The sequence below is a fragment of the Rasamsonia byssochlamydoides genome (genome assembly GCF_041956645.1).
Source record: "Rasamsonia byssochlamydoides strain NRRL 3658 unplaced genomic scaffold VTN77scaffold_53, whole genome shotgun sequence".
Taxonomy (NCBI): domain Eukaryota; kingdom Fungi; phylum Ascomycota; class Eurotiomycetes; order Eurotiales; family Trichocomaceae; genus Rasamsonia; species Rasamsonia byssochlamydoides.
The window spans coordinates 32,372-55,449 of NW_027192436.1; the positions used below are offsets into that span (position 1 = coordinate 32,372).

A 23,078-nucleotide genomic window follows, 5' to 3' on the forward strand; every position below is an offset into this window, starting at 1 on the left:
GGATCTGCCAAAAAAATTACTACTCTCCATCGCAGAGAACCTACAATCAGAGAACGACATTAACTGCCTTGTCCAAGTCAACTGTTGTCTCTATAATGTGCTCAACCCCTACATACCTCTATCGTCACAATACCCTTTACTCACAAAGCGCCGCATTATTCTGGGTTGCGAAAAAAAAAAAATGGGTGTGAGATGACAGCCCACAGGGCTCTTGAAGCAGGATTTAATAATAATCTTCAGATTCATTCTGTAGCTCAGACGGCGTTGTACAGTACTGGCTGCAAAAGCAGGGCCTCTTGCCGTAGTGAAGCTTCTTCTGAGCCAGGAAGGAGTCGATCCAAATTTCAAATTCGAGGATTATTATGGCCAGACGCCGCTGTTAGGGGCGCTGAGAAGGGCCGCACGGCAGTGGTAAATCTGCTACTTGCCCAAGAAGGCATTGACACGGATTCAAAGGACAACCACGGCCGAACGCCGTATTCCTGGGCAGCCGCGCAGGTGCATGAGGAAATTGCAAAGTTACTGCTGGCTGCCAACAAGGGAATCGACCCTGATTCCAAAGCGGAGTTGGAAGAAACGCCCCTATCGAGCTCGGGCAGTATGGAATGAGCACGCTGCAGTCGTTCGTGAAACTACTGCTGGCAAGCAATCGAGTTGATCCAGGGATCATGATGGACGGACGCCATTGTCATATGCAGCAGATTGACCATGAGGAAGTTGTCAGGCTGCTGACTGCCTATTGCAGGCCGAATTGACTGGAGAAAAGCCAGGTAAAGAAGACAAGAGAGAGAAAGAGGAAAAGAAGGAGGAAGAGAAGGAAGAAGACGAAGAAGTTGATTTACGCTAAACTAGGTATGTAGGTAGATACATGATATGATATGACATGATATATACATAATTTTTTTTTGTTTATTTTCACTGCACAGCAGTGAAGTGAATGAGTGAATGAGTGACATTGTAAAGCCTATACAGGTATTGAATCAAATAGGGGAAAAAGAAGAGAGAGTGAGAGAGAGACAAAACACCGGGTTTCTTTCCCTTTCCCCCCCTACTGATCGATTCCCAGTACTGACGCACATGCCTTCACTTGGTCCCATTTCATTCCACCCATTTCAATTCATCTGATCCAGAAATGAATAAAAGAGTGAGTGCAAATGCCCATACGCTCATACCTTCATTTCATTCTCTCTCTGCCCCACCATTCCATCTCATTCAATTCGAATTGACGACATAGGTAGTGCGTGCACATCCGAGCAAACAAAAGAGAAGAAAAACGACCAGCATTTTTGCTTTCTTTTGCTCGATGACAGACAGATAGACAGACAGAAAGATAGTTAAGATACGATGTGAGGCCCGCTCAGATACATATCTTTTCTTTCTTCTGGCTGGCATCTGGCACATGTGCGTTGCATTTTTGTAGCCCATTGCATTGAATTGCATTGCACAGCGATGCAAGGCAAATGAATGAAATTCGAATGGAGAAGAAGAGAGAAAGAGAGAAAGAAAGAGAGAAGAAGGGCACTCGCTGGATAAAATGCAATGGAATAGTTTTCAAGACTCAAATAGCGCACAGCGCCTTTAGCCACTAGATGATAGTAAGATGGAAGAAAGATGGGATGGGATGAATTCCATTCTTTGCAGAGGAGACCAGTCCTCTTGGTGAAAAGAATGAAGGCACAAACACAGGTAAAGAAAAAGATTAAAACAAACAAACAACAATAACAACAAAAAAAAAGTCAATGAATGCAAAAAGGAATGCTGAAAAGCAAAGCAAGATGCATGAGAATCACATAGTGAATGAAAGAAACTCCCTGGAAATGCAGCAAGCCCGTCTAAAGTGTATATCCCAAACCTGAAAGAATGCACTTTTGTGTATGCCAGTAAGAAAAGACAAGCTTTTGCAATCCAGCATGAGGGTTGGACTGCTTCTCAGGACTCACGTGATTCTTGACTCATAACCCATGCATGCATGACCCATGACTCGTGACCCGTGACACATAATCCCATACCATACCATACCATCCCCTGACGTCGTTCCATCCGTCGATTCCATCGTAGGTGTGTACACCGAGAGTAAACCGTCCCTGAAACTTCCTCCCCAGACGTCCTTCTCTCCAGGAGCGGTTGCCCGGGAGGCCGTATCATGAAAACAAGAATCCTCCCAGTCATGAAACCAACAGATTGCAACTCGGAAACATTGCAGTCTGAATCGAGGGTACCGTGGCGGAACGAAGAGAGGGCCGGTATGTTCCTGAATATCCTGCTGGTCGAACAAGGAAAAAGAAATATGACTGGAGAGGAGTTGTTGCGTTTTTGTCGAGATGTGAATAAAAGACAAGAAAACGAAGCGTTCCAGCGCTTCTCGTAGCGAATGGCCCAGACATCAATCTGGTTATGGAGGCGCGCCCAGCGTGGCCCCCAATTCTGAACAAACGACCCAGACTCTTTCCCAATGACTGAATTGCGTTCCTCCGCGTTCAGACGCCCTCATCCCCCGAAATCCATAACCAATGTCGTAATCACTCTGGTCACGAGACTGTTTACCGAAAGGAGCCCTTGGGGTTGGGAGGGGGGACGCCGCCACGTCTGGCCGAATGTGCAGGACAGGCGTAGCCGACTAACACGGTCTTTTCTTGGACGACATGGTCTCGCTGACCATAGGCTTCGCAGGGATCAACGGCATGTTGGAAGTAAAGGCAGCGGCATGCGGAGTACCGCTCAACAACTTGATAGCACATGATGGAGGAGCGAAGTAAACTCTCAAACAGGAATGCAAACTGGTGTGATCGAAGAATTAATACGTTGGCTAATCACTCGACCAGTCAATTTCCAGTGTCAAGTGGCGTAGGAGGCAATTATATAAAATGAAGATTCTGGAGGCCGGCCCTGAGAAATCGCTACCAAGTAATAAGACAAAAACAGACTGGCTCAGAACAGACAGTGTAATTAAAACCAAACTGGAGGATAAAAGATGAGGATCAACGAACGGCGTGGGCGTTGCTGTGGCTCAGGAAGGATGAGGTTCGTTCGAGGGTGGCACAGTTGGATCATTTATATCTAGATCTTTCCAACTCGTCTGTACACCCAGGAACAGCCGAGCAGGCCGCCAACGACAGCGGATGCATGCAGCGTCAGGGACGTTGACAAACGCATCTGCAAGGCGCCCACCGGACTGGAACTGGTATTGTACAATTTTTTGTCCTGGGCAAAAAAGAAAAGTGACGTCCAGGTGAGAAGAATGGAGATGCATCCCCACCGGACGAAGTGGAATCACATTCGCTATGCCGAATCGGTGCAGAGCACCATCCAGAACGGGCGTGACTCTGGACGATGTTCCATGCACAGCCTGGAACTTGACTTGGGGGGGGGGGGGGGGGGGGAGGGGGAATTTTTTGGATGACGGACGAGTCCGAAAAAGCATGACATCCATCGTATTGCCTATTGCCCAGCCAGCCATGCGATGACGGGCCTTGGAGGATCCCACGATGACGGGGCGGCAGGCTTAGCCACAAGCCTCATTTATTCAAGCCTTCGTGCCCGGCCTTACCCACGGCGACGGTTCGCAGAGTGGGAACTGCGAAGGGATCGATCGTTCAGCAATTCGCTCGCTGACGGGCCAAGAAAGCCGCCGGTCGTGGCCGGGAGAACCCTCGATGACACGTTGTGGGTATTCAGCTCGATCGAAGATCGACGGCGTATCCACCGCGCTGGGCCGGCGGATGAATCTATTCATGGACGACGGCGCGTACAGAGTACTCCGTAGTGACACAAGCGCTGCCTAGTACCGAGCCAGCCGGCAGTCAGTAGTAGACTGTAGTACGGAGTACAGAGTATTCTGGTAAAACAATATTACCGGGGATACGGGAACTGGGAAACAGGGCGTGGCTAGCAGTGGACGTGCATTAGAGCTCCTAAGCGATCGGGCTCTGATTTGTGCGCGGGCGGGACACCTGCAGCAGGTTCAGCTAGACACGCCCCGATGAGTCGATGACTGGTGACTCAAGCTGAAGGGCGTTGCGAGCTTGCAGGAAACCGTTGACACAAGAGAACCTGTCAGAGATGGCGCTCGAGTTCGAGTTCCTGTCACGTGTCTGGTATACACGAATGACTAATTACGCGACCAACAGAATGGACGGCGTGAAGGCTGAGACGCGACGAGCCACTCCTATTGGCAGGACAAGAATACTGTTGGCTCGTGCCTCGTGAGGATTAATAATGATGATGATCGTCTTCATTGTCATTCAACTACGGCCCCCGCGGTTTCTATTCTTGTCAGGCACCAACATGATGCCTTCTCACCGTGTTAGGAAGGCACTGAGTCAGTCTGGATCCCCGTGACTGTGGCTAATGCGGCCGTAAGCGCGGGGTGTTGCGAGAAAACGTGGTTTTCCTCTTGGTGTGGCTGAGCCGTATCCGCGGCTCCAGTCATCTGATCCGCAGATTCACTCTTGCCACTCACCATGTACGGAGCTCTATTCATCGACTGACTAAACTCCGATTCCAATCATCACTGCATCACTGGCGACCTCATGAAGGGAAGAGTCGAGACTCAAGACTCATTCTCTTGCATCCTGTATTCATGACATCTCAGCCCGACCCAACGACCCCACCCGATTTCAGCTGAGCCTCTAGACATCGGCTAAGTTTTAACGATGTTTCATGGAGAGCGTTTCGACACCGACTACGGTGGTGTCGCATGTCGCATGCCATCAGGATAAGCATTGTGGTTTGCATTCCATTTGTCCACCTGGAGTCTTTGGTCTGTTCGGTTGTGTGGATCGACTTGATATCCGTGGGGAACAAACAGTGCAAACAGTTAGGTACGGTAGTACTCCGTACTCCGTACTCCGTACAGCACAGTAAACACAGCAAGCCATGCCGTCTGACTCGTCTCGTCTATGCCAGAACCATGAAGAATGTTCGAACTGACACCGTCACGATGCTATCCAGAGAGACGGTGAAGGGGCGGCACAGCGGCCAGGGGGTCCTCGTCAGCCCTACGGAGAAGCTGCCCCTTGCCTGTTCGGGAAAGGTGTCCCTGTCTCAGCCACACTGAGGCGGCCATTCTTCGGAGGAATTGGCCAATCAGCGCAAGGAGAGTACGGCCATGCGGTGAGCAGAGCATCCCAACAGCTCTCGACAGACCGTCATCGCTCTCTACGCCGCTCTTCTGACTTCATCTGTACACAGAGCTCTCATCTCCTGGCAGATGGCTTCGGGGAACTATTCTCTGGCAGGTCTGTTGGCCGTTCTGGGCCCGTTGAGGTTATGTCGGTGGGTCACGAGCTTGCGGAAATTCGCCGGAGTCGCCGTGTCTATTGAAGTCTTTGGCCCTTGTATAGCTAGAACATGGGTCATGGCTGGCAACTAACGACCACAGTCAGTTTTTTCTTTCTTGACTACTCAATGCAATTGTTACGCGGAGAGCCGCAATTGAGAGCCGCAATTGTTGGCCGTCCAGGATGTACCTGGATGCTCTCGTGATGCCACTTACTTCGGGCGTTCCCGGTGCATTTGTCCCCGGCCAATGACAATATGACGATATGCATTGAGATATGCATCGAGAGAATGAACGCAGGTCTAGCCCAGAATGCTTCGCTGCCTGGATTCCTCACAATGCCGGTTGCTTGTTATTGGTAGACGACACCGACGGTTACTCCAACGTTGACATCTGGTGCAGACCGCCAGAGCTGTCTTGAACCACCCCTGCACCATATCAGTTGCAATGCGAGGCCAGTCGTAACAATATGATTGCTACCGTCAGACAACTTCCTATAATGATCTCCGGGCCAATTGACCCGGAGTGAGTCTGTATCCCAGCCCTATGCAGGGCAGCTGACAGTTGATACCTCCTTCGTCATCAACTAATCTAACTATCCTGTCATCCAGGGCCATGGTCACGGTATCAGACTAGACCCCATCGCATTATCAGCCCCTGCAGATCATAGCAGGGCTGTAGTCCGCTGGACGATGTATTTTGAGTCCATCTTGGTCAATATTGCAGGCTCCATCCTTGCTCCTTGAGTGGCGATGTCACCGTTCGATGAGACGGCAGACGATCCTGCTGCACCGCGATCAGGCGACCATGTCATGGACAGCTGAGACTACGATCGAAACAGCGCTGTTCGGGCGTTCGTTGGTGGGCCTGGTGTCACCTTGCCCACGACGCCCAGAGCTGATCGTAGCAGGGTTCCCGCTGAGAAGTAACTCACCATCTTTTTTCATTTCAATACAGACAGCCAGGCAGCTGTCCTGTTTTAAGAAAAGAGCATGAGGCATTCGTCATCCATAAGCCACATTGTATCTACTTGATCATTTGAGATTTCTAATCTCAGCTCAGGACAAAAAAGGAAATGGAATTCTCCTTTTCGTTTCATATGAACCATACACTCTGCTGTTTTTGCACCATGATTGACTGATTCTAATCAATCACAACTGTCCAGCAGACAGACATGAGCTGAACTTATCTCTAGTCTCTCCATCGATTGATTCGATTGATTCGATTCCCATGAGAAATTCCAGTCCAGTTCAGTCCGAAATACTCAATTCAACATGAGACCTTCGTCCAGCTGGGCTTTTCCCCTACCCAACCTATATAATAAATAAATAGATAGATCCATCGATTTTCTTTCTTCCCTACGCACGGAAGAAGTATAGATGTATTAGATGTATGTACCAAACAAGTTCGTTCCAGAAATGTAATCAAATCAAATCAAATTTCTTCCCACCATGATTAAGATTCTCTCCAAGCAAGAAAAAAAAGAGAGAGAGAGAGAGAAAGCTCTCTTCTTCTGAATGAAATGAAGAAGAGGTCATGACAGCTCAGCTCAGCTCAGCTTAGCTGTATATACCTACCTAGGTAGGAAGGAAATTACCTACATATATGTTGATTTCTCCCTGTCTTTTATTTTATTTTATTTTTTTGTTCACCCTGTATTTTCCTCCTCTCCTTCCTCCTTTTTCGATTTCTTTCTGCCTTCTTCCTCATGTACGAAATTATATTTCTATATATCTACGGATCACTAGTAGATTATAGACAATAATATAGTAGAGTAGATCAGATCTATAAAAAAAAAGTAATGAATATTTGAATCAATATCTCCCTAATCTGGAAGGGAGAGAGGGGGAAAAAAGAACTCAACCCCATCATATCATTACAATGTACTACTCTTGAATGGGATTTTTTTTTTCAGGGCCAAAATGAAAAATGGAAAAATGGAAATATGAGGAAAAATGATCGCTTTTATTTGACCAGCAAATCAAAACAGAAACAGAAACAGAAAAAAAAAAACAAATTCTCTACCGATCTGTAGAAATTAGAAATTATGTGTGATTGATTGATTAAAATTGTTTTACATACTGCTCTAGGGACTATCTACCTAGCTATCTACCTTCATGACTTGACTTCATAGGATTCGTTTCTTAGCTGTTTATCTAGCTAGCCCCTAGATAATAATATCCACCAATCAATCAATCAACATCAGTTCAGTTCTGTGTTGTCTGCTGGGGATATCAGCCGCCCTTTCCTCTCCTCCCTCTCTCACTTCTTCCCGTTCGCAAGAACTTTCAATCGAAAGACCTTTCGTCCCTTTCTTTGTCTGGAAGAGAGGAAAGAAAAAAAATGCGCGTCTGATACACAGCCTTGTCGGAATCGACATCGACTCTATTCCATCCAATTCAACCCGCCTGGCCGTGTCACACCACCCTGACTGACTGGTTGCATTGCGCGTGGTGTGGCGATAGAGCGGGCACTTAGCATATCATATATATCATTATCATATTGCATATTGTCGAATCATAACTTGTCATTATCATATCATGTCGTGTCATATCGTACCATGTCATGCTGGCCGTGAGTCTGTCTCCCTCGGTAGTTGACAGTTTGCAGTTCACAGTTGGCAGTTGGCTTGCTGATCTTGCTGGAATTGCCGATAGTCGAGTCGATCGAGTCGAGTCGAGTCGAGTCGAGTCAGCCCATAATCCCACAGGGCAAAGCACCAGACACCAGAACCCAGAAACCACACCACACCACAAAGCGAGACCAGCTCCCTCAATGGTTAGGCGGCTGGTTCTGTGCCTGCCGTCGGATCGTGAGATTCGGCGACCCTCTCGAATGTTTGCTTGTCTGAACCACCCGATTCGATCTGACGATCCGATCCGCAGGTCAGGTCAACTGTGGAGTCGAGGGAGCAACCTTTGTCAATCGAACACAGCAGCCGGTTTTTTGTCGTTTGTTGTCATCAAAATTACTACTTAAAAAGTATAATGTTATGTCATGTTCATGCCGGGAAATGCAGATTTTTTTGGGGGGTTTTTTTTTCTCGATATCGCGAAGGTAAAATAAGGAAGGAATGAAAAATCGAATCGAATATACAATAACTGTGTCCGTGGACAAAAACGGCGTGTGTTGACTTGACTTGACGACGAGCTGCTGCTGCTGCTGCTGGCACGTAAAGAGTGCGACGCGGTGCAGTGGTAGTCTGCTTTCTCGATTCGTTGATGCAAAGGAGCGACGCGAGGGATCACTCTTTGTGGACTCCTCGGAGAGAGCAATGGTCAACATGAGCGTTTTCTTCTTCTCCAGACTCATATGTCCTCTATCTGGACGACTGGACAACTTGACGACTTCACCGCCGGACAACGATCCCCTGTCGTCGAACTTCATGTCTAGCCCTCCGGTAATCGTGGTCAGAGTCTGAATCAGACGAGCAGCTCGACTCCGACGAATCCGTGTAGCCGCACCGGCTGCCGCCGCAGTCGAGCTTGACGCGGTCACCCTTGCGCGTGATGCCGTAGCGCTCGCAGCGGCATACCGGCGAGGGAGGGTCGCTGATCGACGACAGCGAGGACGGAGACGTGCTGTCCGTCCGGGACGAGAGCGACGAGCCAACGGAGCTGGGCGGGCTGTTGGAGTACGAGGACGAGTAGGAGTCGTCCGACAGGCACGAGTCGGCGAAGCGCGTCGTGAGCTGGTCGACTGTCGGCGCGAAGTCGGCTTCACGGATCTGACGCGATGCGTAGGGCTTGGACGGCTTGGGGTGCTGGATCTTGGACGGAGATAGAGCGCGGCCTTTCGGAATGTCCATCGAGTCGCGGCGTCTGCGGCCGGTGCTGGTCGCAGAGTCATTGCCATAGGGTACGTCGAGGATGTTGAGCTTCCGACCTGTCGTGGGTTCGACGGTGTAGTCAACGGCAGGGTCGTGAGAGACGTGGTACCCGTCCATGATATACTATTATCCCCATCAGCATCCTGCTCAGCAATATGATCACAGGTCTACCTACGTAATACCAGTACCGCCCACCCAGCTGGAGAATGGAAGTCTGGAAGCGGAACTTGCCCGACCATGCACCGGCTTTGGAGGGATCCCTGGACAGAGGCAGCTGGCGGGAGTAGTTGTCCCAGGAGCCGACCAGATGGACCGTCTTGACGTTGCTGGAGGTGCGGATAGAAAAGCTCAGTTGAACAGCGGCCATTTTGGACGAAAAAAATAAATAAACGAATAAATATTATATTAAAAATAGAACAAATAAGAGTGCAACGGGTAGATTTGGCGAAGAGACTTCCGTTTCAAAATCGGCCGGATATGATATCACAGAGCTTCTTCGATGGAGAGTCCTCAGAAGTTTCAGAAAGATGTAGCGACGATTTGCAGATTCTCGAGGGGGAATCCACGGTGGCAGTCGAGAATCAAAAAGCAGCAAATCCCAGAGTGCGCGCGAAAGACAACTCGGGAGGAGATTTGGTGATCCACGGCGACGAACGATATCGAAAAAAAATTATAATTAACGGAGAGGGCTGACGAGAACCCTCTGATTGTCGCCGTAAATCGAATCGAATCAATCGACGCGATATATCAGACGAAATTAGAACGGAGACAGTAGCTCTCTTCGATTAATAGGGCTCTGCCCAGCAGAAATAAAAAAAATAAAATAAATAAATAAAGAAATGAAGAACCTCGATTGACTTAGACAAGGTTCGAGCAAGAAGAGCTGCACAACGCAATGTCGACCAGCGACAGATAACCGCAGTTGTGGATGTTGTCTGGTTCAGAAGTACCCGAATGCGACTGGTGAGGGGTGATTATACGAGCACAGCTCGTGTGTATGTATAGAAGCGAATAAAAATCAACAAGGCAAAACGATAAACACAACGAACCAAGTGCAACCAGTGCACTCTGGGTACTCCAAAACCAAGGGCAGCTCTAAGAAAAGAAGAAGCTTGCTGAAGAAAGAAAGAAGGAGGAAAAAAAGAAATTGCAAATCGAGCGGGCTGCTCGCGAGATCTTATGTGCAGGCGGTTGCGGAGACCAACCATGGTGGTGGAGTCAGCAGGCACATCCATCGTGTTGCTCCTCCATGGCTAAATTGGCTAGTTGCAGTAGAGCTAGATGACATGGCAAAGCCCAAGAAAAGTCAAAGGAATTAGCCTGGGCAAGGGAGCATGGTTGATGTCGCTTCTAGATTCGCTGCGGCCGACTGCGCGCGTCCAGCTGAGCGCTGGTTGATGAATCCAGCCTTGTGGGCCTCGTCCGCACCCGCAAGCTCTGCAGTAGTCTCGCTTTGACAGGAGACTTGATGAACCGATCGAGAAGGTTGTTCTGCCAATGATGGCGGATAGATGGCGGGGGATGTTGATGGGCGGGTAATGCGTGGGGATGATTGGCGCGAAAAAAGGAGGTGGAGAGAGCAAGCAGATGGAGGGGGAGGACAAAGGTGACGATCAGAAGGATCGAATGAATTAATTGATTGTCTGTGTTAGTGATTGTTATTATGGAAGAGGGGAAGTCGATCGCCCAACGACGTTGCTCCGTTAGGCGCCCACGAGCCCCCTCCAGAAACAGAGCACCACTCATGTCGCATGATCGAGGATATCATATGCAGTAGTAGCAGCCATGGCATGACTAGCTATTTTTATACCAACACTACTACTACCTACCTACCTCACGACCATCGTGGATGGCCGGGAACATTGCCGTTCTCATAGCATCAGGGTGATATCCTGCAGAAACCGGTTTATCTGCCGAACTAATTCATGGCAATGACACCTTATCTCACAGAAATCATGGCCAAGATGCGTCTATGGCACTCTTTCCTAAAAGCACAGTACCTATCTAGCGTCACCACCAGCAGGATGCACCAGTCCTGTCCTCAATGCATCTCCCAAATCAAATCGGCTGGAGGCAAAATAGTGAGATATCTTTCATACCAAATAAACTATCGACGCAATTGAAGTAATAGAACCATGCCTAGAACTTGCGAGCATGCCTGCCGTCTCGCCCACGTCTTCACCAACAAGTATAGGGTTGACTAGAAGAATAAAAAAAAACGCTGTACGCCTCAGATGCCTGATCATGCCATTTGTAACTGGAAGATTCAAACAAGGTCAAATATTCAAATGTATACGGAAAAATTCGGGGATGAAGTGCTGCCGCGAGGATGCCTGGCGAATACCACCTCACTGCATCTACCGCACGGACACGCCGGACCGGTTGGTAAACATGCGGGCCGCAATGTTCATGGCCGCCAATTCCTGGAAGAGCAACTTGGCGGCATAAGGAATGTGGACCTGCGAGATCCGGTGCTTGTTGTTACACAAGCGACACTCGAACAGTCCCTTCTTGAGTTTCCTGTACATAGAGCATGTTAGTCATCTAGCAAAGTAAAGGGCGTTAAAATGTATAAAGGAACTTACGCAATCGGCGTCATCAACCCGCAGTCATCGCAAATGTGCACGCGGAACGGGTCCGACACATCAAAGAGACGCTCCTTCAAGAAGGCACTGGCTCCGTGGGCGATCATACAGTCGCGTTCCATCTCTCCGAACCGCAGACCACCGTCTCGGGCTCGACCTTCCACCGGCTGCCGCGTCAGGATCTGCGTCGGCCCACGGGCACGGGCGTGGATCTTGTCGTCGACCATGTGCCGCAGACGCTGGTAGTACGTCGGACCCAAGAACACCTGCGCCACCAGCTTGCGTCCCGTGTGCCCGTTGTACATCACCTCAAATCCACGCGACTGGTAGCCGTGTTCGCGCAGAAGTCTGGAGATGGAGTCGACCGTCACGTCCGTGAAGGGGGTGGCGTCACCCTCGAACCCACGCAGCGCCGACACCTTGCTGAGCTGACACTCGATCAAGTGGGCAATGGTCATACGCGACGGGATGGCGTGCGGGTTGATGATCAGATCGGGGACAATGCCCTCTCGCGTGAAGGGCATGTCCTCTTGTCGGTAAGTGATACCGATCGTTCCTTTCTGTCCGTGACGAGACGCGAACTTGTCGCCGATCTGGGGGATCTTGGTCGTCCTCATCCGGACCTTGACGAACTTCAGATCGTCGTTGCTCGTGGTGATGAGGACCTGGTCGACAATGCCCGACTCAGTGGCTCTCAGCGGGGTGGACACGTCCAGCTTCGTGTGCGCCTTCGTTCGCTGACCCAGCTCCTCGGACTCCGGTGCCAGAGGCGCGGTCTTACCGATGATGATATCCTCACCGGTCACACGAACACCAGGAGAAACAATACCGTCGTCATCGAGCTTATCGTAGGTACCTTTTCTCATACCGATGGTGTCGGAGCGCATCGGCTTCTCGAACCGCTCGACGACAGTCAAGCCAACCATCTTCTCGCTCTCGGTGTAGGTGCGGTAGAACAAGCTGCGGAACAGGCCGCGGTCGATGCTGCTTTGATTCATAATGACGGAATCTTCTTGGTTGTAGCCTGAGTAACAAGCGATGGCAACGATGGCATTCTGGCCGGCAGGCAGCTCTCGGAACTTCAGGAATTCCATAGATCGAGTGGTGGCCAGTGGCTTTTGCGGGTAGTACAAGATGTTGGCCATCGTCTCCATCCGCTGGTCGAAGTTGGTCAGGAAGACGCCCATAGCTTGTTTACCCATAGCGGACTGGTAGGTGTTACGAGGGGACTGGTTGTGGTCGGGGAAGGGAATGATGCTGGCACAGATACCCAGGATCATACTGGGATGGATCTCACAGTGCGTCCAGGTATGAGCCTTCTGGCTCAGAACCGAACGGACACGCTTGTTCGGATCCCCGCCTTCGTCAGGCAGGGCGTAGCCAGCCTGGAGCTGCTTGGAGATCTCCAGATCCTCGGGGGTCATGACAATCATGATCGTCTCTTCCTCTTCCGCATCCACATATTCGACGACGCCCGACTTGACCAGACCATCCCAGCCGAAATACCGTTCTCGGCGTTCCTCCGGATCCAAATCCGGTGGGAGTTCCCGATCCATCTCAAGCCTGCGGATATGCTCTTTGTTGAGGACCAAGTTTCCGCAGTTTTCGCTCTTCGGGTCATTGTCGATGACAAAGAGCGGCCGACAGACACGGCCGGCATCGGTGAAGATCTTGAACTCCCGGTCACGGATATCCCGAACCAGACTGACCTCATGGGAGATCATATTACGCCGGCGAAGGGAGAGAATCGTACTGACCAGGTGCGAAGGATCGCGATGTACGCCGACCCAAACACCGTTGACGAACACCTTGGTTGCGTTGGGCGTAACCTGCGGCTCAAACTCCTCCAGTACTTCCATGTTGCGCTGGATCATGAAGTCGATGATGGGCTCGCTGGGCGTACCCACGGTGATGTAACACATCAGCGCCAGGTTCTTGACCAGACCACAAGCCTGACCTTCGGGTGTCTCGGCAGGGCACACAAGACCCCAGTGCGTGTTATGGAGCTGACGGGGCTTGGCGATCTTTCCATCACGACCGATGGGGGTGTTGGTTCGACGGAGATGCGACAAAGTGGAGGCGTACGTATAGCGACTCAGCACCTGTGACACACCAGCCTTCGAACTCATCGCCTTCTTCTGCTCACCCCAGTTACCGGTTGCGAGGGCATATTTCAAGCCTCCCGTCAAGGTGCTGGCCTTGACACCGATGTTCAAGTAGATCTCGCGGTTAGTTTCCACACACCGCTGCACATAGCGCTGCAAGTCCCTTGTGAGCCTAGTGAACAGAGTCCGGAAGAGAGTCGCAAGCAGTGGACCGGCCAGATCCAGACGCTTCTTGCCAAAGTGATCACGGTCATCGACATCCCGACGACCCAGGGCACACTGGAGCAGTTTGTGGACCATGTAGCCCAAGAAGAAAGCCTTCCGAGTTTCACTTCCTTCACTCTGGGAGATGTGAGGAAGGAATTCCTTCTGCATGATCTCCCTTGCGTATCTCACACGGCGCTCGTGGTTCATGCTCGTCTGGGATGATCCTCTCTTGGCGATGAAATCAAGGGCAACTTCACGGTCCTGGATGACGAAACCTTCTTCGATACATGGCTTCAACATCTCCAACATCGGGGTATCATTTCGGTCGTAACAGATGTGATTCAAGATGTCTTCGTCCGACACCACACCCAGGGCTCGGAAGACGACCACGATGGGTATGTCGGTCTTGACGTAAGGCAGCGTCGACCTGATCGTCGGACCAAATCCTCCCTTGGCAGTGTCGCCTTTCGCGAACAGCTTCAGAGTCAGCTGCGACAGGATCCGCGAGCCCTTCTCTACAGCACTTCGGATCTCAGCGACATACGGGGTCGGGCTGGGCGGTGCCTTCTTGAAGACCTGGACGATGTTTCCAGCACTCCGTTCCTGAGCGATCAGAACCTTCTCACTTCCGTTGATGATGAAGTAACCGCCGGAATCGTAGGGGCACTCGTTCCAGTTGTAGAGAGCCTGCTCGCTGAGATCCTTGAGGATACAGTACTTGGATTTCAGCATGATGGGCATCTTGCCGATGAAGATGTTCTCCTCTTCGGCCTGGTCTGGCGGAAGCTCCTTCTGTTCCCAATGCAGGTATGTGCCTCTAGCCTTCCGCTCCTCATCGGCCTCTCCCATCTCCTCATCGTCGCGATCCGCGATCAGGCGCTCGCGGCCTTCGGTAATCCTTTTCGTGATTCCGAGATAGAGAGGACTGGCGTAGGTAAGGTTTCGGTGGCGGGCCTCCATGGGTAACATGATACTCGTCGCTCCATCACCTTCCGTCATGGAGGGTCGGGCCAACATCACGGTGCCGAACTTGAGCTCATAGCGGCGGAGAACGACGGGGTCGACTTCATCCTCGGACGGCGGAATCGTCTGGTCGAGCGTCACCTGGCCTTGCTCCTCCACTAGTTCCTGCATGGTCGACGAAATGAACTCGTCGAAGGAGTCCAGCTGCTGGGACACCAGACCCTTGGAGTCAAAGAAGGACGAAATGACCGTCCAACAGTCTTCGGACGTGATCCCCTCCTCCGCATCCTCGTAGTACTCCTCCTCGTAGTTCTCGTCGTATTCCGCCATCGTGAGCAAGTGGAAGCGAGCTGTCGACGACTGGAGAAAACCACAACAACGGAGCGCGTCGCGCTCGGAGAAAAGATCGAGTTTCGGCCGGTCGCAACGCAGTCAAGGCGAGATCCCTCACCAGCTAAGTCCCCCACTCACAGTCGAGATAAGACGGCCACGACAAGGTGGTGAGAATCCCGCGAGGATGGCAAGGTGAGATCCCAGCCAGCCGTGATGGGATGGGTGGTGAAAAGAAGCTGGAAGGATGGAGGTGCTTGCTTTGATCCCCGAGTTCTGGCTGGCCCTTTCCTGAATTAGCTGCAGAGCCGCCAGTCGCCACAGCGCCTAACCCGCTAGTCTAGATATGGTATAGTTCGCCTAGTGGATCAGTCACGTGACGGGCTCTACTCCAGGTTGCCTTTACAACTACCTACTTGGGTACTCTACAACTATATCTACAAAGAACCATTATTATTAGATGAACGGACAGTCTTGCATTGTCACAAAGAGATGCTTTATTCAGATATGCAGCTTGCAATTAGGCATAAATTCTATAATACAGGATAACTATCATCAATACCGCAGTGACGGTGTCATGTGTCATTAGAAAAACTGCATCAAAGTTCCCAGCATGTCCTTTAGATCCTTTTCGCCAGGGTCCTCGTCGCCAAGACCATCCATTTGCTCTGTAAAAAAAAGAACGTTAGATCAGCCGAACAAAAAAAAAAGGCAGAATGAACAATAGTTGCTTACCTTGCAACGTCTTCCTTATGAGGGAAAGGTCTTCATCCCGATCAGCCAGGAGAGACGAGATCTTACTCTTTGCGCCATCGTCCTCGGCTACAAGCCATGCGAGGATAACGTCGATGGTCTGGATGATATTGTGAGCAAGTTATAAACACAAATCTCTAGGGATTTCACATACTTGCAACGAGAAGAGGCCAGCGTCGAGACGCCGTGAGAGCCATTCACCAGCTAACTCCTCCTGCTCCGTCTCATCTAAGCCCCGGCGCTCTCGCTCGATCGCCTGTTCGACAGGCGCTAATCGGGCGGCGTATTCGCGGCGAAGGGTGATCAGTTTCTGGATCTTCTCGTAGTCCTTCTCCATGAATTTGGCCAGGGTGCGGATCCGCGCCGCAGAACCTCCTGGAAGCAGGCGCAGAAGGGAGGCGAAAATACCGAGGAGATGCTCGATCGTCTCACTGTCTTGCTGCGATGGGTTAGCTTGCTTCAAATAGTGTATATATATCATTTCAGCTGGCTGGAAGGGCTTACCTTCTTCATAAACATGCCGAAAATCGTCCTCAGTCCGGCTATTTCGACAAGCCGTTCGCAGCCGGCACCGCCTCCCTGGCCCGAAAGGGCGTGATCGAGAGCCCGCAACGCGCGTTGCTTGCTGAGTTTGCCTTCTCGGAGCATGATCTGCGCCAGCTCGACCCCTTCTGCCTGCACGAATTTGTCTTTGCCCTCGTCCTCGTCCACAACACAGGTGAGACAGTCAAACAGGTTCTCCACATACTCCTCCTCATTCGAGTCTTTCTCGGGGTCGCGCCTCCGGTAGGCACTGAGAAGCTGAAGAAGCACGTCGACTCCATCCATGTCGGCGAACTTCTTCCGGTTTTGCGTGGACGATTGTAGCAGGATTGCCAGAATTTCGGCAGCGTATTGCTTGTTCTGGCTGACGGGAGTTTCTTTCTGCTGTACACGAGACAAGAGCCAGGGCATGATGCTGGCGTCTTGCCCGATCTTTTCCGCAATCGATGCTTGAGAGGCCAAGTTTTCCAATACATCTGAGGAGTGTGAGCAAGTCGCCGATGTAAGATAATTAATGTATGACACTCACTTAAAATATAATAAACTCCCGCCTTGTCAGCGTCGTTGGATTCGTCTAAACGGGAGAGATTCTGCGCTAGAAGCTCTATCAAATCGGCATCCAACTGTTTGTAAAGCCGTTAGCACTGCGTAATTCGCCAAAGCCGGGAACGTCAAAGGTAAAAAGGAGACAAAAGGTCTTGGACAGGATATATCCCGTACCATCGCATTGACAAGACTATCCCACTGCTCCTGCTCAGCCTGTACATCCTCATCCGTCAACTCGCTAATGATCTGAATCGCATCGATAGCAATATCGGTGTTGTCATGAGACAAGAGCGACACCAACGAGCCCACGCAACCCAGCTTCGCGAACTCTTCGTATAGCTCTGGATGTTCCGACAGGATCGAGAGGGACTTGATCTCCGTGTCGAGGTCGGCTTCTGATGCCATGAACCTGACAACAACGGTCAGCAGTGTTTCCTAGGCCGGCTTGGTTGGATCCGATCTCAGCTTTCAACTTACTTCTGCGGATCATTTTCGAATTTGGCGCGCAGCTCTGCGTTCTTTGATATCCGTTTCTCGAAGGTCAGCGCGAGGCGGCGCACCCAGGCGGCGTCAATTTTCTCCGGCTGCAGAACGGTCATTCGTATCAGTCTGGATCAGCACCGCGCAATGGGACTGCTTCTTCTTTCCACCTACCGCGATCTCCCCTCGTTCCTTTTCCTGCTGATCAAGATATTCCATAGCCTGAGCCGTCTCGCGCGCCATCCCTCCGCCGAAAAAGCGACCCTCCTCATCATCGGGCACATCCTCCTCGAAATCCGGCGGGAGTTCCGGGCCCGCGAATTCGCTCTCCTCCTCCTCTCCGTCTTCCACGGCGGGGGCCTTGCCTTTGCTTTTCACATCGCCGTTGGCGCCTAGCTTGGCGGCTTTGTAGAGTTCGTCTTTTGGTCGGCGTCACGTCAGCAAGTTGCGCAAGTGCATGCATGAAGAGTGTATAGGGGGGATGCGTACTGGGATCTTGAATGGGCTCTAGTTTGCGCTTGGCGGATCCGGAGCCCACGACTGCGGGTTTCTGTAGATGTACAGGTTAGCAATGGTTACTTGGTGAGAAATGAAAACTTGGAGGTTATGGGTATACCTTGAAAATCTCATCAATGCTCGTCATTATGTGCAGTGCAGTGGAGTGTTGGGAATGCTGAGGCTACGACGCGGCGCGGATGGGATAGATGTGATGAGGTTGCGGACAGCGCGCCGCCGGCAGCGACGATTAAGAACTGCAGTACTGTGTGACTCGAATAACCGTCTGCACAAAAACAAAAGAAAGAAAGAAATATCAACTCTCAATTATAACAGAATATTTTTTTCCCCCCTTATTCTTCACGCCTCACATGTCTTTCGTTGCTATAGTTGAAACTGTCACTAAAGCACTCCGGCCGCCGAAGCAAGCTCAAAGCGCAAAAAAAAAGATCCATCCATGACGCCAAGCTAGCTGCACCCGCAAGCAAAAGTCGGAAAGATTTGTAGACACTCCGGTTTCCGACGGTAGATATCCATACAACGACGTCCATCCATTCAATTTAACAGAACAAATCTTTCTCCTCCATTAATTGAATCCGTGATCCCTGTGTGTCCACGCCATGGCTCCCAAACGCGTTATCGTCCAGTCCTCCGCCGCCGGCCGCCGGCACCAGGAAGGCTTCTTCAGCGCCGCATACAAGCAGCTGACCTCGTCTGAGAATGCGACTATTGTGAGGAGTGTGTTGGTCTTTGGTGTATGTTAATTTTCCCACCCTCACTCTTTACTTATACTATCGGTGGAGATTTATTTCAGCTGTTTATGTGCTGTGTGCTTGAAACTGACGATTATGGACATATACAGGCCGCAGTTGCGTTCCTGCACAGCAGTTTGAGCGAGTTTCTTCTTCCTCCGTAAGTTTTAGAAACCACGTCGAGTCGTTGTTTCGATTCCGACTTCAGACTGTGGAGTAGCTGGCTAGCTACCTACCTACCTACCTAACCTCTTGTCTCTCGACATTTTCCATCCGAGCGAAAAGCTGATCCTTCTTCTTCTGCACATTCCAGTCTGTGAATGAAACGACTCCATTAATCGAACACGAACACGAACACGATCACGATCACGACCGTCTCAACGTCATGATCCCAGTGCAGTGGTTTTGAATAGAGACAGACGGTGATGGTGTTTCGTTCGGAGAAAGAAGCAAACCAAAGAGTTGCTATCCTTGATGAGAGGAGATGGATGGATGACTTTTGTACTGTATAATATATTTTATATTTGATACTTCATCGGGTCGGGACGGACTAGACTACTCATACGAATGATAACATTCTGGAAAGACTTCAGTCAAACTGGTAATTGGAGAATTGAGTCTATGATACATAGTCATAATCCAGCAGATATAAATACATGAGCGATATGGTACATGCATACGAATTTTTTTCAACCCGGGCAATACCTCCCTACTCGGTGCATCGATGAATATTCCAATTTCACAGAACCCACAAAGGAAATGCGAATATAATCTGAAAACGGCTGCATCAAGCCCAATCACCAATTCTCTCAAAATGCTTGACCAGCCGAACTGCTTCCATGATGACCACCTCGCGCCCCATGTCAACCGCAACGATCTTCGCGTCCACAATGCTGAGCATGTCGATCTCCTCCTTGAAGTTGTTCGGCACGAGCAGCTGGCACCGAACGCCAAACGGGAGGTTGTAGGCCACATACCCCTCCAGGTGCTCCGTCTGCGCCAGCGTGATGTGCGACAGCGGCTGGTGCACCACGCAGGGGAACGTCTCTGGCAACTCGCACTCGTTGAAGTAGAAGGCTCGGAAGAGCAGCTGACAGGCCCAGAACTGGTTTGAGGCGAGATTGGTGTTCATTATCCGAGGACGAAGCCACCGCCCCCGTTCAATCGCTTTGTCCACTTCGTCCTTGCTGAATGGTAAGACCGACGGATCCTGCGTGGCATCGAACTTCCGACCATGTTGGCTTTCGTAGCGCAGGGCTGCCTCAATCTGGTAATGGGCCAGCATGTCGAAGTATCGTCTCAACGGACTGGTGCTTTTAACGTAGGCATCCAGGCCCAGCGCATCATGGTGGAGCACGCTGGACGAAGAAATACCCTTGGGAGGGGAAAAGGAATTCCAATTCTTTCCTCCGTATTGCGAGATGTTTTCGTTGGTGAGTCGGGGGTACTCGGGATGAAACCACGTCCCATCATAGACGACAGGAATGTTGCGATCGGCACACCATCGCCCGGTGACCCAGCACGCGAAATTCATGACGGTCGAGATGAGATTCTCCTTGGTCAGATCGGGAACGTCGTGAGGGTCATAGTCCCGCCACTGGAGCGCAATGACAGGGTCTCCGAGGAAATAGCGCCCGCGCTCAACAACGCCCAGCCGATGCTTCGGTAGGGGTCGTGTCCCGCTGAAGACAGTCAGAGATGTCTCTATGGGCTGAGGCCATGCGAACCCGCCATTCTTTCTCAGTTGATCCCTAAAGCCAAGCATGATTTGTCTTATAGTGCGGAAAGTCCTTTTGTCTTCCTCGGTTAATGTTTCTCGCAATCCTTTTCGCGTCGTCCGCGGCAATTCTCCGCCCACGACAAATGTCTTGGGTTGTTTCTTAGGGCCGGAAGCAAAAAGCTCACGCAGTTTGTCATGAGTCAGATAGATGACGTTTCGAATGTACCCGTTGACGATATTGGTCTCCAGAACCTCTCCGTCGGTAGTGATCTTGGCGCTGATGGTCAACGTCGGGCGACCGGGAGCCAGACTGATATGATGGTTCGTCAACGACTCCGGTAACATGGGATACGTGCGCTCAGGAGCATATAACGTTTGCAAACGATCAGCAGCGTATTTGGCGATCATATGGTCATGAGGAAGCAAGGCAGTCGGATTTGCAATGTGGACGCGAAGCCAGTAAGTGTCGCTGGACCCGGGAATGCTCTCCAAAGACACACCATCGTCAATCTCCTTGGAATCAACATCGTCCACACAGTAAACCGGTAACTCTCCCCAGTCGATCCTCAGATCCTGCATCACATCCTTGACACCTTCCACCTTCAGTCGATCACCCTCTTTCCATACATCTTCGGTTAGCTTGTCTGTGCGAGGCGATATCCCGTGGCCCGGCAGGGCGAGAGTCTGGTCCAACAGGTTGACATTCTCCCACGGGGCAAACACGCCTAATTCTTGAAGGAGGAGCGGCACGGATCCTGAGTAGAGAGGCAGAGCGCTGTACATGCCGGTGGATCGCATGATGTGAGCCCCGGCGTATCTCATGATGCCCGAAGTCATCCGTCGTGGGGGGATGCAATAGAGCTGCAGGTATTCGATGATCATCCGATCGGTGTCGGTGAACTTCTCCGTTGGAATTTCACGATAGACTCGGCCGTCCTTTGTCTCAGAAGGAGAGAATCTTTGCGCGGTTGGGCCCACGTTGGCCATCGTCGTGGGAGACCGCATCTTTCTGCTTTGGCGAATCAAGCGCTGGGCCTTGTCGATGAATTTTTGCAAAGGATGATCCTTGAAGTTCGACTCTTTGCCCATAGCAACTCTAACGAGATGCTCCTGGTGTTCCCGAACCCATTTCCCGACTGTCTCGATGAGTTTGGAGACCCGCTTTGGCTGCACCAGATAATGGTCCGTAAAGACCGATGTCCGATCGTAATCGATAATAAAAGGATACCGGGTGGCGGCCCTGTGAACCACAAAGAGGATGGCGGGAGTTAACTCTGAGTCGTCAATCCCTAAAGCTTTGGCAGCCAATTCCCGAATAGTGAGTTCCAGGCGCTCATCTTCGTCAGCAACCCGATCGTATATGTTGTCCAGTGCGCTGGGATGCTCCCTGTAAAATTTTCGGACGTCGTCCTCGAAGTTCTGTAGCATCTGGAGGAGAGGAGCACCGACGGGGCGAGGTACGCCCCCTTCGAGGAAGGACTGTAGTTCGGCGTTGACCTCGGCGATATCATCAGGCATGTATGGATGCAACGTTTGGACCAGTTCCCGCGGAGCAAACCCTTTCAGGACATAGTCCAGATCTTTGTTAGACGCGATGCGCCACTTTCCTCTGGTCGTGTAGAATTGCTGCTGTTTCTTCACGGAGCGGATGTAGATCGCCATGGTCATGGTCCCATGAGCACTATATAATACCAATCGTTAGCGCGTGGGAGGGCAGGATATGACGGGTGGGCAGCTTACGATTGAAGGCCGACCAAGTCACCTGGCTCCAGAAAAGCTTTCATATCACCCCCCTCATCCATGCTGGTCGAGAACTCGGAGCTGTCTTCCTCGTCAGCGCGCAACCTGTCGCTTCCGGCGTCGTAGGCCTCGCGGCTGTCGTTCAACATGTTTCCCACCCATTCTTGCGTTTTCCCTGGAGGATTCGTCGTGCCTGGACCACGGACTGGGTCCAAAGAGTTATCCTGGCGCTCCAGCCACTTGCGGAGATAGTCTCGGATGTCCTTTTTCTCTTCGAATTCGGACTTCAAAAGGATCTCGTCAATGGCCGACCGCACATTGCGGGAAGTTAGAGGAGGTCCCTAGACAAGAAGTCAGCAAGGCAAATTCAAGAAAATTCACATTTGGCAAGAAACCTTTTGGTCAAGGTGAAGGGCACGCTGTGGAACATTGCTGCCAGACACGCGACTACTTCGAGATCGGATTGATAGGGCAGCGATGGACGACACGGAGCGCTTCTGCGACCGGAGGCAGCGAGTGCAGATGTAGGCCTGCATCGCGGATGACTGGTGAAGAGCAAGGCGCCGGGAACCTCTCATCCATGGCGCATTTGGAACCATTCCGATATTGCATCAATTTTTGCAGAGCAACTCGATGGTGGTCACAATTTGTTCTGAGCCGGCAGGTTGCCCGCAACGAATTTTCGATTCTGCCGGCATATCTCTCACCGCGAAGGCGGTGAGACTTGAAGTCGCCTTGACTATGGTGTACAC

General features: G+C 51.1%; 4 protein-coding genes across 4 annotated transcripts; all 4 read right to left on the minus strand.

The window, feature by feature from the left end:
* Window positions 1–8,627: 8,627 nt before the first annotated feature.
* VTN77DRAFT_6828 (uncharacterized protein) lies at window positions 8,628–9,474 on the minus strand (the record flags this gene model as incomplete). Its single annotated transcript, XM_069423149.1, has 2 exons — window positions 8,628–9,230; window positions 9,283–9,474. The coding sequence occupies 2 exons, from the start codon at window positions 9,472–9,474 to the stop codon at window positions 8,628–8,630; spliced, it is 795 nt and encodes a 264-aa protein (XP_069275846.1).
* Window positions 9,475–11,464: 1,990 nt separating this feature from the next.
* On the minus strand, window positions 11,465–15,297 carry VTN77DRAFT_6829 (DNA-directed RNA polymerase II subunit RPB2; the record flags this gene model as incomplete). Its single annotated transcript, XM_069423150.1, has 2 exons — window positions 11,465–11,627; window positions 11,693–15,297. The coding sequence occupies 2 exons, from the start codon at window positions 15,295–15,297 to the stop codon at window positions 11,465–11,467; spliced, it is 3,768 nt and encodes a 1,255-aa protein (XP_069275847.1).
* A 585-nt stretch (window positions 15,298–15,882) lies between these two features.
* VTN77DRAFT_6830 (uncharacterized protein) lies at window positions 15,883–18,262 on the minus strand (the record flags this gene model as incomplete). Its single annotated transcript, XM_069423152.1, has 10 exons — window positions 15,883–15,965; window positions 16,033–16,150; window positions 16,205–16,489; window positions 16,555–17,069; window positions 17,123–17,216; window positions 17,314–17,548; window positions 17,617–17,723; window positions 17,794–18,038; window positions 18,109–18,169; window positions 18,236–18,262. 10 exons carry the CDS (start codon window positions 18,260–18,262, stop codon window positions 15,883–15,885), a joined length of 1,770 nt encoding a protein of 589 aa, XP_069275848.1.
* Window positions 18,263–19,653: 1,391 nt separating this feature from the next.
* VTN77DRAFT_6831 (uncharacterized protein) lies at window positions 19,654–22,925 on the minus strand (the record flags this gene model as incomplete). The annotated part of the gene is made up of 3 exons (XM_069423153.1): window positions 19,654–22,267; window positions 22,327–22,667; window positions 22,722–22,925. 3 exons carry the CDS (start codon window positions 22,923–22,925, stop codon window positions 19,654–19,656), a joined length of 3,159 nt encoding a protein of 1,052 aa, XP_069275849.1.
* Between the last annotated feature and the right edge of the window lie 153 nt (window positions 22,926–23,078).